At 49.9% G+C, this 15544-nt stretch overlaps 1 protein-coding gene across 1 annotated transcript; it reads left to right on the forward strand.

Annotated features, from left to right (window-relative positions):
• The first annotated feature begins 89 nt into the window (after window positions 1-89).
• On the forward strand, window positions 90-12368 carry MATN4 (matrilin 4). Its single transcript, XM_042780632.1, has 10 exons — window positions 90-168; window positions 1083-1652; window positions 3274-3396; window positions 5861-5983; window positions 6071-6193; window positions 6276-6398; window positions 8709-9122; window positions 9215-9367; window positions 12119-12226; window positions 12310-12368. Exons 1-10 carry the CDS (start codon window positions 90-92, stop codon window positions 12366-12368), a joined length of 1875 nt encoding a protein of 624 aa, XP_042636566.1.
• The last annotated feature ends 3176 nt before the right edge of the window (window positions 12369-15544 follow it).

Consider the following 15544-nt stretch of genomic DNA (forward strand, 5'->3'; position numbering starts at 1 on the left):
CAGAGTAAGAAGTCTTTAAATATTATTGCTTTGCCATTCTCCTTCCACCCTCCAGGCTCTGACACCCCCGTTCTTGTCCCCCACGCGCCATGAGGGGTCTTCCGTGCTCACCACTTCCGGTGTTGCTGCTGCTCCTCTCAGCCTGGAAAACCCAGCTCCAATTCGCAGGTGAGCGCCTCCTAGTGGACAAGGGGAGCAGAAGCAGCTTCTCCATCTGCCGAACGCCCGGCCTGCTGGGGAGAGACAAGGGGTTTGGAATCCCGCGGCCTGGCTTCTAGATCACCGCTTTTCCTCTCTGGACTTCAGTTTCCCCGCCTGTAGGATGTGGCTTAGAGGTCACAGACTTGGGTTTATGACCATTTGGCATTTACTTTAAAAAAAATTAGTTTGAAAACATTGAAAAATTAGGAGATTTCACATACAACTCTTGATTTGGGACGCCTTTGGTAGACATACCCACGTAGCCACGCTTGGCTGGAGCTTTTGGCGGGCTGTGGGCCCTCTGGGTGTCTCCCATCCTAACTCAACCAGTTCACTTATTTGTGTTGCCTTCCTGACTCCCCAGGAGTCCTTGGGTGGCACAAACACTTTGCACTGGACTGCTAACTTAACGTTTGGTGGTCTGAATCCACTCAGCATTGCTGCACAAGAAAGCTTGGCAATCTGCGTCCATAAAGATTACAGCCAAGAAAACTGTGTGCATCGGTTTTACTCTGTAACACGTGGGTAGCCATGAGCCAGAATGGACTCCACAGCATCTTTTGTGCGGGGCCAGGCCCCTATAGGCATTTGCATTTACCCCCCCCCATACACACACACACACACACACACACACACACGTTTCATGGATAATGCCTCCTCAGAACAGCCCTTAAAGTGCAGGATGGAGAATTTGTGAAATCTGGGCCGGGCTCTCAGCCGGGCTGGATAAATGAATGCATGTAACGTACATTTGCCAGCTTGGTCCGGTGATGGGGGCTGTGATGGGGGATAGCAGCATTCCCCTAAGTTTCCCTGGGGGTGTCTTCGGAGTTGAGGTTTATGCTGACCTGGGACAGACGCCTGCCCTGGTGTCTCTGCAGGTCCCAAGTGCCGAACTGGGCCCCTAGATTTGGTGTTCGTGATTGACAGCTCCCGCAGCGTGCGCCCCTTCGAGTTTGAGACCATGCAGCAGTTCCTTGTGGGCCTCCTGCGTGGCTTGGACTTGGGGCCCAACGCCACGCGCGTCGGTGTGATCCAGTATTCCAGTCAAGTGCAGAGCGTTTTCCCACTCGGTGCCTTCTCGCGCCTGGAAGACATGGAGCGCGCCATCCGTGCCCTGGTGCCGCTGGCGCAGGGCACCATGACCGGGCTGGCAATCCAGTACGCCATGAATGTAGCCTTCAGCGAGGCCGAGGGCGCGCGCCCGCTGGAGGCGCGCGTGCCGCGCGTCGCCGTTATTGTGACCGACGGACGGCCCCAGGACCGCGTGGCCGAGGTGGCGGCGCAAGCACGCGCCCGTGGCATCGAGATTTATGCTGTAGGCGTGCAGCGTGCCGACGTGGGCTCCCTGCGCGCCATGGCGTCGTCTCCGCTCGATGAGCACGTCTTCCTTGTTGAGTCCTTCGACCTTATCCAGGAATTTGGCAGACAGCTCCAGGGCCGGCTGTGTGGTGAGTTAGGGGAGCCTTGGAGCGAGCCTCTCACTCTCCAGTAGCTTGGATTCTGGTTCTCGCGACAGTAAATTCTGTCCTTTCCCGGTATCGCCCTGGCTTTGCCAGTTTCAGCGTTGCCAGCCTGGTGGAATCGAGTTGCTATGATTTGCCACAGGCCTGTGTCACATTCCCCGGGGCTGATGTAAAAGGTTAGCCTTCAGCTACTAACTCAAAGGTTGGCGATTGGAATGTTCCCGGAGGCGCCTTGGAAGAAAGACCTGACAAGCTACTTCTGAAAAAGCAGCCATTTAAACCTTACGGTGTATAATTCTACTCAGACACATAGGAGGCGGTGCTAAGTTGGAACTGACTCCGTAGCAAATGCTTTGTGTCAAATATCAGCTCCGCCCATTTTTGCTTAGGCTCCTCCCACAAGGAGCAAAGCTTGCCCCGCCCATCTGGGCGTGGCTGTTCTGGTTGACCACGGGCTTAAGGTCAAGCTCCAGTGCAGCCCAGGCCCCGCCCACAAGCACAGCCGCTCAAAGCAGAGAGCAGTCACCCACTCCAAAGAGTCACACCATCACTCCTCCCATTGTCATCTTGGCTCCTCCCACAATCCTGTAAGACTGTTCCAGCCACACTTTGCATTCCTCCTCACACACCTTGATTTAGCGCCTCTCCACCTCCACCAGTCCCCGTGTTGTCCTGCCTTATCCTACTGACTCCTCTAACGCTATATATGTACCCTGTTGTTGTTGTTGTTAAGTGCCGTGCAGTCGTTTCCGACTCATAGCGACCCCATGCACAGCAGAACCAAACACTGCCCGATCCTGCGCCAGCCCCACAATCCCTGCTATACTTGAGCTCATCATTGCAGCCACCGTATCAATCCATCTCGTTGAAGGCCTCCCCCTCTTTCGTCGACCCTCCACCCTACCAAGCATGACATCCTTCTCCAGGGAATGGTCCCTTCTTACAACATGACCAAAATAGGTGAGGCGAAGTCTGGCCATTCTTGCTTCCAAGGAGCATTCTGGCTGCACTTCTTCCAGGACAGATCTGTTAGTTCTTTCAGCAGTCCATGGTACTTTCAGCATTCTTCGCCAGCACCACAACTCAAAATCATCAACTCTTCTTCGGTCTTCCTTATTCATAGTCCAGCTCTCACATGCATATGAGGCTATGTACCCTAGCTGTGATGTTTTCTCAGTTGCCACTTGATTTGGTTCTGACTCATGGTAACTTTGTGAGTAGCAGAAGGATACACACTGCCTGATCCTACATCATCTTCCAGCTCGATATTGGGCAGTATTCTGTTGTGATCCATAATGTTTTCATTGGCTAATATTCGGAAGTAGATTGCCAGGCCTTTTATCCTAGTCTTACTTTGGAAGCTCAGCTGAAACCTGTCCACCATGGGTGACCCTGCTGGTGTTTGAAATACTGGTGGCATACTTTCCAGCAACTCAAGCCCTATTCTTTCCCTAAACTCTGCCACCTGGATTTGCCCTCCCTACATGTAAGTCTTATCCTGACTTGAGGATGAGGCCTGCCTCTGAAGCCATCCCCATCCAGCTCTCTCCTGCTGGAGGGCCCTGCTCACTTGTGTCCTGGTGAGTCTAGTCCTCTGTGTCCTCAGGGAAGGATCTGTGTGCTGAGGGGCAACACGGATGCCAGCATCAGTGTGTCAGTGCCCCGGGCACGTTCCACTGCACCTGCAACCCTGGCTACCAGCTGGCAGCGGACAACAAGAACTGTTTGGGTGAGAGCCCCCATGACTTACTATCCTGCTGCTCTGAGGCCTTCTGTGGCTCCTGATGGAACCCCTGAGTCTAGAAGGGGCTTTGGCAGTCAGAGTCTGACTCCCTCACTTTACAGGCCTAAGCAAGAGAAGAGATTGCGTGTCCTACAGTCTTTGAAATCTACTTCGCCATCCATTCCTTCTGCTCCTTCAGGCCAGTCTCCCACCTGCCCCAATCACCCGTCCATATTTGTTCTCGTCTTTGCACAGGCTCATTCCTGCAGTTTCTGGCACCTAGACACTGTTGGGGTCTTCAGTTTGGTGGGTGTCCACACGGTGCCCCCGACATGCTGCTCATTCCTCTCTCTGCCCCCTGCTCTCTCTGCGCCTTCCCTGGGCCACCTGGCAGTCCTGTTTGCCTCTCTAAATCTTTCAAGGCCCGGTCCTTAATTTTTGTCTCTGAAAAGCTATGACATACAGTGCCTTGCTTATAGAGTTGGGATTTTCTGTTTTGGGTATATGACTACCCCCTGTGGTCTTAATTACAGCTACCATTTAAACTAACCCCCCAACCAAATCTATTGCCATCAAGTTCATTCCAATTCACAGTGACCCTATAGGACTGAGTAGAACTGCCCCATAGCATTTCCAAGGCTGTCAATCTTTACAGAAGCAGACTGCCTTATCTTTCTTCCATGGAGCGGCTGGTGGGTTCGAGCCACTGACCTTTCAGTTAGTAGCTGACCACTTAACCCCTGTGCCACCAGGGCTCCTATAGCTACTGTCTACTGAGTGTCAAATGAGTATCAGGTATTGTGTTACGTACATGACATACATCATCACTCAACCTCATGACAACCTGGGAGAAAAGGTGGTGGTATTTTCGGTAATGCAGATATCAGCTGTAGTTGCCTTGTTTCTGCAAACTTTTGTTGGTCTGTGGATGTTCAAAGCCCACCCCACGGTCTCTGGGATGTCCCCAAGGGCTTCCGTTCTGGTGCTCACCCCTGGCTGCGAGACTATGCTGAATTCATTTGGCTTATGAACCTCCCTCAGTTTCTTAGTCCCACACCTGTTGTTCATGTTCCATGCATGTAAACGAGCCCTTGGTTCACACATTTGTGCACACTGGGGTGTGAGTGTGTGTGTGTGTGTAAGTGTGCATATGTCCATTGTACTACAGAGGGAGGTGGACTGCGGCATGAGTTACATGTAAGTAAAGTCTAGTATACACACATATACACTAAAAAGAAAAATCCATTATTTATAATTGAATGTCAGACACCCTTGTCACCTCACGATGGGGGAGTTTTCAGTGATAGCTTCAACCCACGCAGCTGAACTATCTTCACACAATCTCTCTTCATCTTTTTTTTCCCTCTCTCCATCCCTCATCTCTCTTCCAGGGACACACACTGCCTCTCACTTTCTAATGCAGAACACTCCATCCCTGTCAGCATCAGGCTGTCTTGGCATATTCAAGCCACCAGGATGCTCAACAGGGAGACAGGTCCCCACCTTCCCCAGAAGGAGGTTGTAAATAGCAGTTGTTCTCTTCCATTACTGTCCCAGTTTTCAGTCAGGGAAATGGGGGCTCAGACAGGTGATTTGAGCCTGGTCCTCCTGTGGGAGTAGCTGAATGTGTCAAGGACAGGGGCTTGTCTTCCGTAACTGGATTCTCCTTCTTGTGCCTGACTCAGTAATGGGCGTGCTGGGTCTGGGATATACGGAGGCCTTGACTTTGGAGGGTCAGCTGGCCCAGCAGGAAGGAGGCCTGTGCTTCTAGAGATTACAGATACCTGGTCCTGCCCAAGGAGTCCTGGTGCCACATTGGAGGAGCACTTGGCTGCTAACCCAAAGGTTGACAGTTTGAATCCACCTAGTGGCTCCATAAGAGAAAGACCTGGTGATCTGCTCCTATAAAAATGCAGCTTAGGAGACCCTCTGGCAGCTCTGTCCTGTCACATAGGGTTGCTACCAGTCAACACTGACTTGGTGGCACCTAACAATAACACCTAACAGTAACACCTAACAATAACACAGGGTACCACCCCAGACTAATTAAGCCAGGACCTTTCGAGTTGGGGTCTGGGCACAGGTTTGAATTGTGATTTGGGTGAAAGTTTACCAAGCAAATTCATCTTCCACACAGCAGCTCACATACACTTTGTCTCATGACATTGACTACAATTTTCCACAATGCAACAGCTCTCCTCCCACTTCCTCCCCATAGTTACCTCTTCCTGTGCCCCCTGAGCTGTCTCCCTGTGCATACACAGCCCTTCTATCCTCCCGTGATTGTTCTCTCCAAGGAGTGTATCTACCTAATGTTCAGCTCATCCGCCTGTCTTTTGTTTGGCTGGAAGCCACAGGAGTGGGTTCAATTCCAGACCTGGGCACAGGTGTTTTTTTCAGAGCTCTCAGGTGTCCTGTCAGGGCTGAGAAGTGCAGCCCAAGGCACACCCTGAACTTACCTCTTCCTCAGCCATTGACCTGTGCGCCCAAGGGACCCATGGATGCGAGCACCACTGTGTCAGCTCCCCAGGCTCCTACTCCTGTCACTGTCGCGCTGGCTTTGTGCTCCAGCAGGACCAAAGGAGCTGCAGAGGTGAGTGAGTGCCTCCCACCGCCACCCCAGCACCAGACCCCATCTCCAGTCAGTGGTGACACCTAGCTCTGTCTTGCTTCCCGCCAGCCATCGACCACTGCAGCTTCGGGAACCACAGCTGCCAGCATGAGTGTGTGAGCACCCTCAGTGGGCCTCAGTGCCACTGCCGAGAGGGCCATGACTTGCTGCCTGATGGCAAGCACTGTCAGGGTTAGGAGGGGTCTCCTGCATTTGTGCGGAGGGGCCGGGGAGGGAGCCACTGTGGCTTGTCCTGACTTCTCTCTCTTTTTAGCCCGGGACTTTTGCAATGGTGTAGACCACGGCTGCGAATTCCAGTGTGTGAGTGAGGGCCTGTCCTATCGCTGCCTGTGCCCTGAGGGGCGGCAGCTCCAGGCCGATGGCAAGAGCTGCAACCGTGAGTTATCAGTGGGAGGGTGTTCCGTCTGCCAATGCCTGAGTTCTGAGTGTCCTAGGCGTTGTCCTTGCTGTGGCCCAAGTGTGTGATATGAGTGTCTCTGTGTGTGTTTGGGGTAGTGGGTTAGAGAGCGTGACCTGCCTGCCTCCTCCTCTCTCTCCTCTCTCCTCCGCCCAGATGCCAGGGTTAATTTCAAAAGTTCCTATTTGATCGCATTCCTCCCCAGCTCAAATGCCTTCTGTGGCTCACCAGTGCCTACAGAATAAAGACCAAATAAATGCCTTAGCCCTGAGATTTTCACATTGTGAGTGTCAGCCACACTAGTGGATAATGGGAGTCCTCAGGGGTGCAAATGAGTAAGGCTGCTAACTAAAAGGTTGGAGGTTGGAGTCCACCTGAGGTGCCTTGGAAGGAAGCCTGGTGATCATCTAAAAACCAGCCTTGGAAACCCTGTGGAACACAGTCCTACTCTGATGCTCATGGGGATGCTGTGAGTCAGAGTTGATGCCATGGCAGCTGGTCACTGATGAATGGATAATGAAATCAAGTTACAACCAGCATTGAGAATATATTAATAATGTTATAATTGTTATGCACACAGGAGTGCATTGCTAGGAGGGGCATGTGGTGGGGGGTTGACTAGGCAGGGAGGGGAGGGGACTGGGGGATGGCTGTGGATAGATCATTGGGAAGTGAAACCAAATGTACGTGAAATGTTGAATGTAAAACAAACTCTGCTCTGTAAACTTGCACCTACATCACAATCAATCAATCAATCGATCGATCAATTAAAAAAAAAATGATCATACATATTAGGGGAAAAAAAAAAGAAAACCTGATGGGGGAGTAGTTCTACTTTGTCATACAGAGTTACTATGAAATAAAAGAATGTAATAATGACAGAGGGAATGGAATTGCCTGCAAGTAGAAAGAGTAAGCATCGTTTCATGAAGCTTTATTTTTTATTTATATATAAGCACATGTAGTAAATGATGATGTATTTTACTGCTGTTAGGTGTTACTATTCTTTTTACTGTTGGTCGAGGTAAAAAAAAAAAAACAAAAAACATTTGAAAACATAGCCTTAACTTATCACAGTGTCACTTTGGCCAACCCATCAGCCTGGCTCCTGCCACTGCACTTTAACATGTGGCCACACTGGCCTCCCATGCCTGAATGTCTTGAGCGAATCCCACCTTCCATGCCCTGCACATGCTGCTTGCCACTACGTGGAATGTTCTCTGCCTTGGAGAACTTCCACTCATCCTTCAAGCTCACACCCAATGTTGCCACCACCATGCAGTCTTCCCAGCTTCCCCAGGAAGAATGAATGACTCCTATCTTGGGCACTTGCCACAATGGCAGCATATGGCATGTCTGACTGCTCCCCTCTTTCCTAAATTCTCAGAGATCAAAATTATATTTTATGGATTGTTGTACCCTTTTCAGACCCTAGCAAGGTCCCTGGTTCAGAACAGGGGAGGCAGCATTGTGGAGTAAGTAGGAAGCATGGGGTTTTGGGGTCAGACAGAGCTAGTTTCAAATCCTATTTTAGCCACTACTAGCTTTGGAATATGGGCAAATCACTTTATTCTTCATGCCCTCAGGTTATATAAACTGGGAATAATACCCAAGGGTATTGAAGAGATTGAGAAAACATTTATAAATGATCTAGCACAGTGCCTGGCACATGGTAAGCTGTCAAAAGGAGAACTGCACCTGATACATAGTAAATGATCAGTAAATGGTAGCTATTGTGGTGGCTACTATTGACTGCTAACCAGAGGCAGCACTTAACGAATAGCAATAAATAGAACCGACTCAAGGGCAGTAGGATTATAATGATGACTGATGATGGTGATAATACTAGTAGTAGCGATAATAACAATAATAGATTAATAGTACATGTTTGGCATAGTGTCTCGCGTCATCACCATTATCATCAAGTGTTTAGCACAGTGCCTGAGCAACAGGATTCAATAAATGGCATATGCAAGGAGCTCTGGTAGCATAGTGGCTAAAGCACTTGACTGCTAACCGGAAGGGTGGTGGTTCAAACCTACCAGCCACTCTTCGGAAGGAAGGTTGGGCAATCCTACTTCCGTAGTAATACTGCCTCGGAAACCCAAGGAGGGGTCGCTATGAGTTGGGGCTGACTCGACGGCACATAACAACAACCACAACAACAACAATCTGTTATACATGTTTGCTGAATGAATGACTAGATAGATATGTGGCTACTGTCAGTCAAGGATGTGGCCTCTTCTCCATCACCTCTCGGCCACCAAAGCCCTTTTCCTCGCTATGCAGGGTGCAGGGAAGGCCATGTGGACCTGGTTCTGCTCGTCGATGGCTCCAAGAGTGTACGCCCGCAGAACTTCGAGCTGGTGAAACGCTTCGTGAACCAGATCGTGGACTTCCTCGACGTGTCCCCCGAGGGCACGCGCGTGGGGCTGGTGCAGTTTTCGAGCCGCGTGCGCACCGAGTTCCCCCTGGGCCGCTACGGGACGGCGGCCGAGGTGAAGCAGGCAGTGCTAGCGGTGGAGTATATGGAGCGCGGTACTATGACCGGCATGGCGCTGCGCCACCTGGTGGAGCACAGCTTCTCCGAGGCGCAGGGCGCGCGGCCCCGCGCCCTCAACGTGCCGCGCGTCGGCCTAGTCTTCACCGACGGCCGCTCCCAGGACGACATCTCGGTGTGGGCGGCGCGCGCCAAGGAGGAAGGTGGGCTTGGCGCCGGACACACTGGGCTGGGGTTGGGACCGGGAGGCGGCTTCCCCGAGGCGTGGGCGTCTCCTGAATCCCTGGACCTGTAGGCATCGTCATGTATGCCGTGGGCGTGGGCAAGGCCGTGGAGGAGGAGCTGCGGGAGATCGCTTCCGAGCCCCCAGAGCTCCACGTATCTTACTCGCCTGACTTCAGTACCATGACGCACCTGCTGGACAACCTCAAAGGCAGCATCTGCCCGGGTGAGTATATCTATTTCCAGACTCTTCCCCTCCCATCCCTGCCCCACTGCCTATAGCTGCCCTTCAGTCCCGCCATCCCCACCCCATTCGTGGAGTTACAGCCCCTGCTGGACTCTTTAGACAACCTTGTGGCACATGGTGTGCTCTGCGGAACTGTTGTTGTTGTTGTTATGTGCCGTCCAGTCGGACCCGACTCATAGCGACCCCTCCTTGGGTTTCCGAGGCAGTATCACTACGGAAGTAGATTGCCCCATCTTGTTGGAAATACTGGATCTCTGTTGGACTCCAGACCCAAGAAATCAGAGTTGTACCCTTAGGTCATTCCTATGCATATTAAAGACTAGATTGCTCCCCAAATTTGTGGGTGTTCAGAATTATTTTGGGGCACACCAAACCTGTTATTTTAAGTGGAGTCACATCCTAGGACCCTTTACCTTGTTAGAATCAACTTTGAAGACTTGGCCAAGTGGCTGGGACTGAATATGGTTCAGATACACAAAGGCATGTATGTTTCGAACAGCTCAGCCCATACCTGCAGCCTGTCTCCTTCATCTGGTGCTCAGTTGAGGAAATAGGGAGAACTCTTATCTGTGCAGGTGTAACGGGCTGTTGTGTGTACTGTACTGGACAGGTGATGGAGGGGCTTCTCAGGGGTGATTTTGACCATGGAGTCTTTAGGCTCTAACTCAGGCTTAAGGTGGGATGCTTATTTCAGATGACCAGGCCCCACCTCCAGAGGTAGACTGAGCTAGGGCTGAGGAGTCTGTGGTTAGAAACACAAAAATAGGCTCATTCTAGTCATTAGCCAGGGTATTGTGGAGGCACCAGGATAGTGGCTCTTTCGGGGTCCTTGTCCTGCTCTCACGTCCCATGCAGTATGACCTTGGACACATCATCTAACCTCCACTACCACCTGAACTTTCGTCTTCTCTGATTTGAGGGTGCTGGTTGCTCAACGTTGCCTCAAGCTCTAGAATTCTAAAAGTTACCTGGGCTCTGAGGTTGATTCTTCACCAACAGGCTATATGATCTCAGGCAGATCCTTCCCCTTTGTGGCCCTTGGTCTCCCCACTAGAAAACTAGGGACCATTATGGGACTGTTAAGGATGCTATTATCTCCAGCCGTGCATATAGCAGTTTGCGAAGGGTGCATGCAAGACTAAGAAATAACTTTAAAATCCTAACAGGAACTCTTTATTGAAGGCTCATCTCCAGGCCTTATGCTAATTGCTTCATTTCCTATAATATTAAAAATGGCACAGATTCACAGCATTTTAGTGAGTCTAATATCCCATCCATTGTAAGACACCATTATTTTATTTATTGCTGAGAAACCTGTAGTTAGATTTAATCGTGCCAGATTTAGTTGCAAGGCAGTCTTCTGATTTCAGCGATGTTGAAATGTGGGGGGAATAGGCTTGGGTCAGTGGTTCTTGAGCATTAGGGAGCATCACAGCACCTGGAGGGTTTGTTAAAACAGATTGCTGGGCTCCAAACCCAGAGTGTCTGATTCAGGAAGGACTGGGGTGGGGCTTGATCATCTGCATCTCTAATAGTTTCCCAGGCGATACTGATGCTGCAAGGAGCTCTGGTGGTGCCATGCCTAAGGCATTTGACTGCTAACCAGAAGGCTGGCGGTTCAAACCCACCAGCTGCTCCACAGAAGGAGGATGGGGCAATCTACTTCCATAAAGATTTGCCGTCTGGGAAACCCAATGGGGGTCGCTATGAGTCAGAATCGACTTGGTGGCAGTGGGTTTGGTTTTGGTTGCTGATGCTGCTGGGCTAGGGACCACACTTTGAGAACCACTGGACCAGTGGAAATCCACTCGATGGTGTTTACTTGTGCCAGGCAGTACTTTAGATCTGTGCTGTCCAATCAAGTATCCTGTAGCTATATGGGGGCCATTTAAATTTAAATTAATTCACACTCAGAATGTGCCTAGCACACTGAAAAACTACCTGTTTAATTTAAAATAATTTAAATCAAAATAAAAAGGCAATTCTTCAGTGTGCTAGCCACATTTCAAGTGTCGCATGGCCATACCTGACTAGGGGCTGCCTCACAATGTTGCAGACATAGACCATTTTCATCACTGCAGTTTCCTTTAGAGAGTGTGGCTCTGGACTCTTGCTACTCCACATGTGGTCCACGGACCAGCAGCATCAGCACCACTCAGGAGTTTATTAGAGATGAAGATTCTCAGTTCCTCCCCCATTTTGAGTCAGAACTTAGATTTAGTTAAGATTTCCCAGTGATTCCAATGAACATTAAGGTTGAGAGACACTTCTATGATGTGTGTACACGCATACACAAGAAAGCCACTGAATTCTTACTACATCCCAGTGGATAGGTTGTTGTTAGGTGCAGTGGAGTCGGCTTTTGACTGACAACGACCCCATGTGAGAGTAGAACTGCCCCATGGGCTCTCCTCTTTGCAGGAGCAGATGGCCAGGTCTTTCTCCTAAGGTGCGATCAAACTGCTAATCCAAAGGCCGCCGATAGCGTAACTATCAGGGCTCCTTAATGAATGAATAGGTACTCTCATTATATCCATTTTACAGATGAGAACACTGAGGTTAAAAAGGTTGCGTTTTCCAACATCTCACAGCGATAGAGCAGGGACTCAGCCCAGGCCTGTCTGAATCCGGAGCCCATATTCAACCCCAGGAGGGCGGGGTGTGTCACAGGAACTCGGTCAGGCGGGTCCGGCCAGCCTGTTGCCCTGACTCTCACTGCCTGCTTTGCAGAGGAGGGCATTAGCGCCGGGACCGAGCTGCGGAGTCCGTGCGAGTGCGAGAGCCTCGTGGAGTTCCAGGGCCGCACGCTGGGGGCGCTCGACCGCCTGACGCAGAACCATATCCTTTGTGGCCCGGGGTGCGGGCTGGGGGGCGCAGGGCGGAGAACCCTGCGAGCTCCGACAGCTTCCTTAACCGCGCACTGGCCCAGCTGACCGCGCGCCTGGAGGACCTGGAGAACCAGCTGGCCAACCGGAAGTGAGAGTCGGGCTGGGCGCGACCTCGCGGACCTGTCACCTCGCGCGTAGTCGAGGCGCCCCGGCTGGGCCGAGCCTGGCTCGCGGGCTTGCGCTGTCGGGAGGAGGCGCTGGCGGGTTTCCGGCGCTACGCTCGAGCTGGCCTCGTCTGGATCACAAGCCAGACTGCCGGGGACCGAGGGATTCGGGACTAGGGGGTGGAAGGCGTGCTGGATCCGCAAGCCCTCGTGTCATGTAGCGCTAAATTCTTTGTTGGATTTCTTTTTCTTAAAAAAAAAAAAAAAAAAATCTGGTTTCCATGGATCGGTTTGTTGTCTTTGCTGTGTCGCCACGGGCAGAGGAGGCGAGACTGAGAGCACTCTGGCGGCGCCCGGGCGGCGTCTGGGCGGAGAAAGGCGCTTTGTGCGGGGGTCGGGCCGGGGGTGGTGGTGGTGTAGGGGGATGGGCATGGCTTCCTGCTCGTTCATTCAGCCGCAAACAGATGGTTCTTTATGCAGGATGCGGGAAAGGAGGGGTTTAACGGGACCCCTTGGGGTCTGAGCAAGTGTGCGCGCCCCACCAGCGGAGCTCGCTGGTTTCTCATAGTGTTCCTAAACCTGGCTCAAAAGCTGCCAGAACTGGGGGGCAGTAATTGAACCCCTATATGGGGTGGGAGCGTAGGTCGGTGAGTTTCACCTGGGTTTTATCTCTTTCTAGCACTGGGCAGGAGGAGATGGTGTTAGCCAGGACTTCTGCCCCAAGCAGGCCTCTGCCTACCCAGCCTGTGCCCTCCCTGTACTCCCCCTCCCCCCAAAAAACTCAACAGCAAGGAACACAAGCCACTTCAATTTCCCAGGTGCCTGCAAAGAACTGCAAAGATGAAAACACTTCCTGCCCTAGAGAATCGTGGGTAAATTACTATGGCTCTGTTTCCTTATCTGTATATGGGGATCGTAATTGTTACCCCCAAGGGTGATGCTCAGAATTGAGTTTATCTAAATCTGATACCATGCCTGGTGCATATTACCCAAAAACCACTGCCATCGAGTGGGATCCAACTCATAATGACTCCTCCTTGGGGTTGCGGAGGCAGTACCACTACAGAAGTAGATTGCCCTATCTGCCTTCCTAGGAGTGACTGCTGGGTTTGAACCACTAGCCTTCTGGTTAGCAGTCAAGTGCTTTAAGCACTATGCTACCAGAGCTTCTATAGCAGCCCTAGGAAATGACTATTACACTCTGGTTCAGCTACTTCCTAGTTACGTGACTTTAGAAAACTTACTTAAACCTCTTCATGCCTCAGGTTCCTCAAATGTTAACAATGGAGATTAAAAAAGGCAGCAATTCCTACCTCACAAGGTTGCTGTTAGGATAAAACAATGCCTGTAAATCACTTGGAATAAAGCCCCAAACCAAATATATATTAACTATTATGTTAAGAATAATTAATAGCTATCATTAATTGATTACCATTAATATGCACCAGGAACTCTGGTGGTGTAGTGCCTAAGGCACTACAAACTTCAAATTTATGCACCAACCACCAAAGCTAATGGTGAAGAAATTGCAGATTTTTACCGACTTCTTCACTCTGAACTTGACCAAATGTGCAATCAAGATATGTTTATTATCACTGGTGACTGGAATGCAAAGTTAGAAACAAGAATCACCGGTAGCTGGAAAATTTGGCCTTGGTGAGAGAAATAACGCTGGAGATTGCATGATAGAATTTTGCAAGACCAACGACTTATTCATTGCATATACATTTTTTCCAACAACACAAATGGTGGCTATACCCATGGACTTCACCAAATGGAATACACACGAATCAGATTGACTACATCTGTGGTAAGAGGTGATGGAAAAGCTCAATATCTTCAGCCAAAGCAAGGCCAGGAGCTGATTGCGGAACAGACTATCATATACTCATATATACATATGTATATATATATACATATAGAATATATATATTCAACTTGAAGTTGAAGACAAAACAAGTCCATGAGAACCAAGATATGATCTTGAATATATCCCTCCTGAATTTAGAGACCATCTAAAGGATAGATTTGATGCATTGAACACCAGTGATCAAAACCCAAAAGAATTGTGGGATGACATCAAGAACATCATCCATGAAGAAAGCAAGAGGTCACTAAAAAGACGAGAAAAGAAGAGAAGACCAAAAGGGATGTCAGAAAAGACTCTGAAACTTGCCCTTGAGCGGAGAGTAGCTAAAGCAAATGGAAGAAATGACAAGGTAAAAGAGCTGAACAGAAGATTTCAAAGAGCAGCTCGAGCAGACAAAGCCAATTACTACAATGAAATGTGCAAAGATCTGGAGTTAGAAAACCAAAAGGGAAGAACACGCTCGACATTTCTCAAGCTGAAAGAACTGAGGAAAAAATTTAAGCCTCTAGTTGCAATATTGAAAGATTCTACGGGCAGAATATTGAATGATGCAGGAAGCATCAAAAGAAGATAGAAGGAATACACAGAGTCACTGTACCAAAAAAAACCTGGTAGATCTTCATCCATTTCAGGAGGTGGCATATGATCATGAACCAGTGGTGTGGTGGTTAAATTTGTGTGTCAACTTGGCTAGGCCTGGTTGAGTGGCTGGGCAGCCGGATGTGGTATTCCCTGTGATGAGACTAGTAATCAACTCCATGGTGGAATCTACTGTGAGCAGCTGAGCCTTTGGGTATGTGATCTGCTTCTCATATATAAGCTATATGCTGAGCAAATAATCCGAGAAGCTGGACTATATGAAGAAGAACGTGGCATCAAGATTGGAAGAAGAATCATCAACAACCTGCGATGCTGACGACACAACTTTGCTTGCTGAAAGTGAGGATGACTTGAAGCACTTACTGATGAAGATTGAAGAATACAGTCTGCAGTATGGATTACATCTCAATAGAAAGAAAACAGAAATTCTCACAACTGGACCTATAAGGAGCATAACAATAAATGGAAAAAGATTGAGGTTGTCAAAGAATTCACATTGCTTGGTTCTACAATCAACGCTAATGGAGGCAGCAGTCAGGACATCAGATGACGTATAGCTCTGGGCAAGTCGGATGCAAAGGACCTCTTTCAAGTGCTAAGGAGCAAAGATGTCTCCTTGAGGGCTAAGGTGCGCCTGACACAAGCCATGATATTTCCAATCATCTCGTATGCATATGAGAGCTGGACAATGAAT

Source organism: Orycteropus afer, unplaced genomic scaffold (genome assembly GCF_000298275.1).
Source record: "Orycteropus afer afer isolate SDZICR_OR568_19922 unplaced genomic scaffold, OryAfe1.0 scaffold00049, whole genome shotgun sequence".
Lineage (NCBI taxonomy): Eukaryota > Metazoa > Chordata > Mammalia > Tubulidentata > Orycteropodidae > Orycteropus > Orycteropus afer.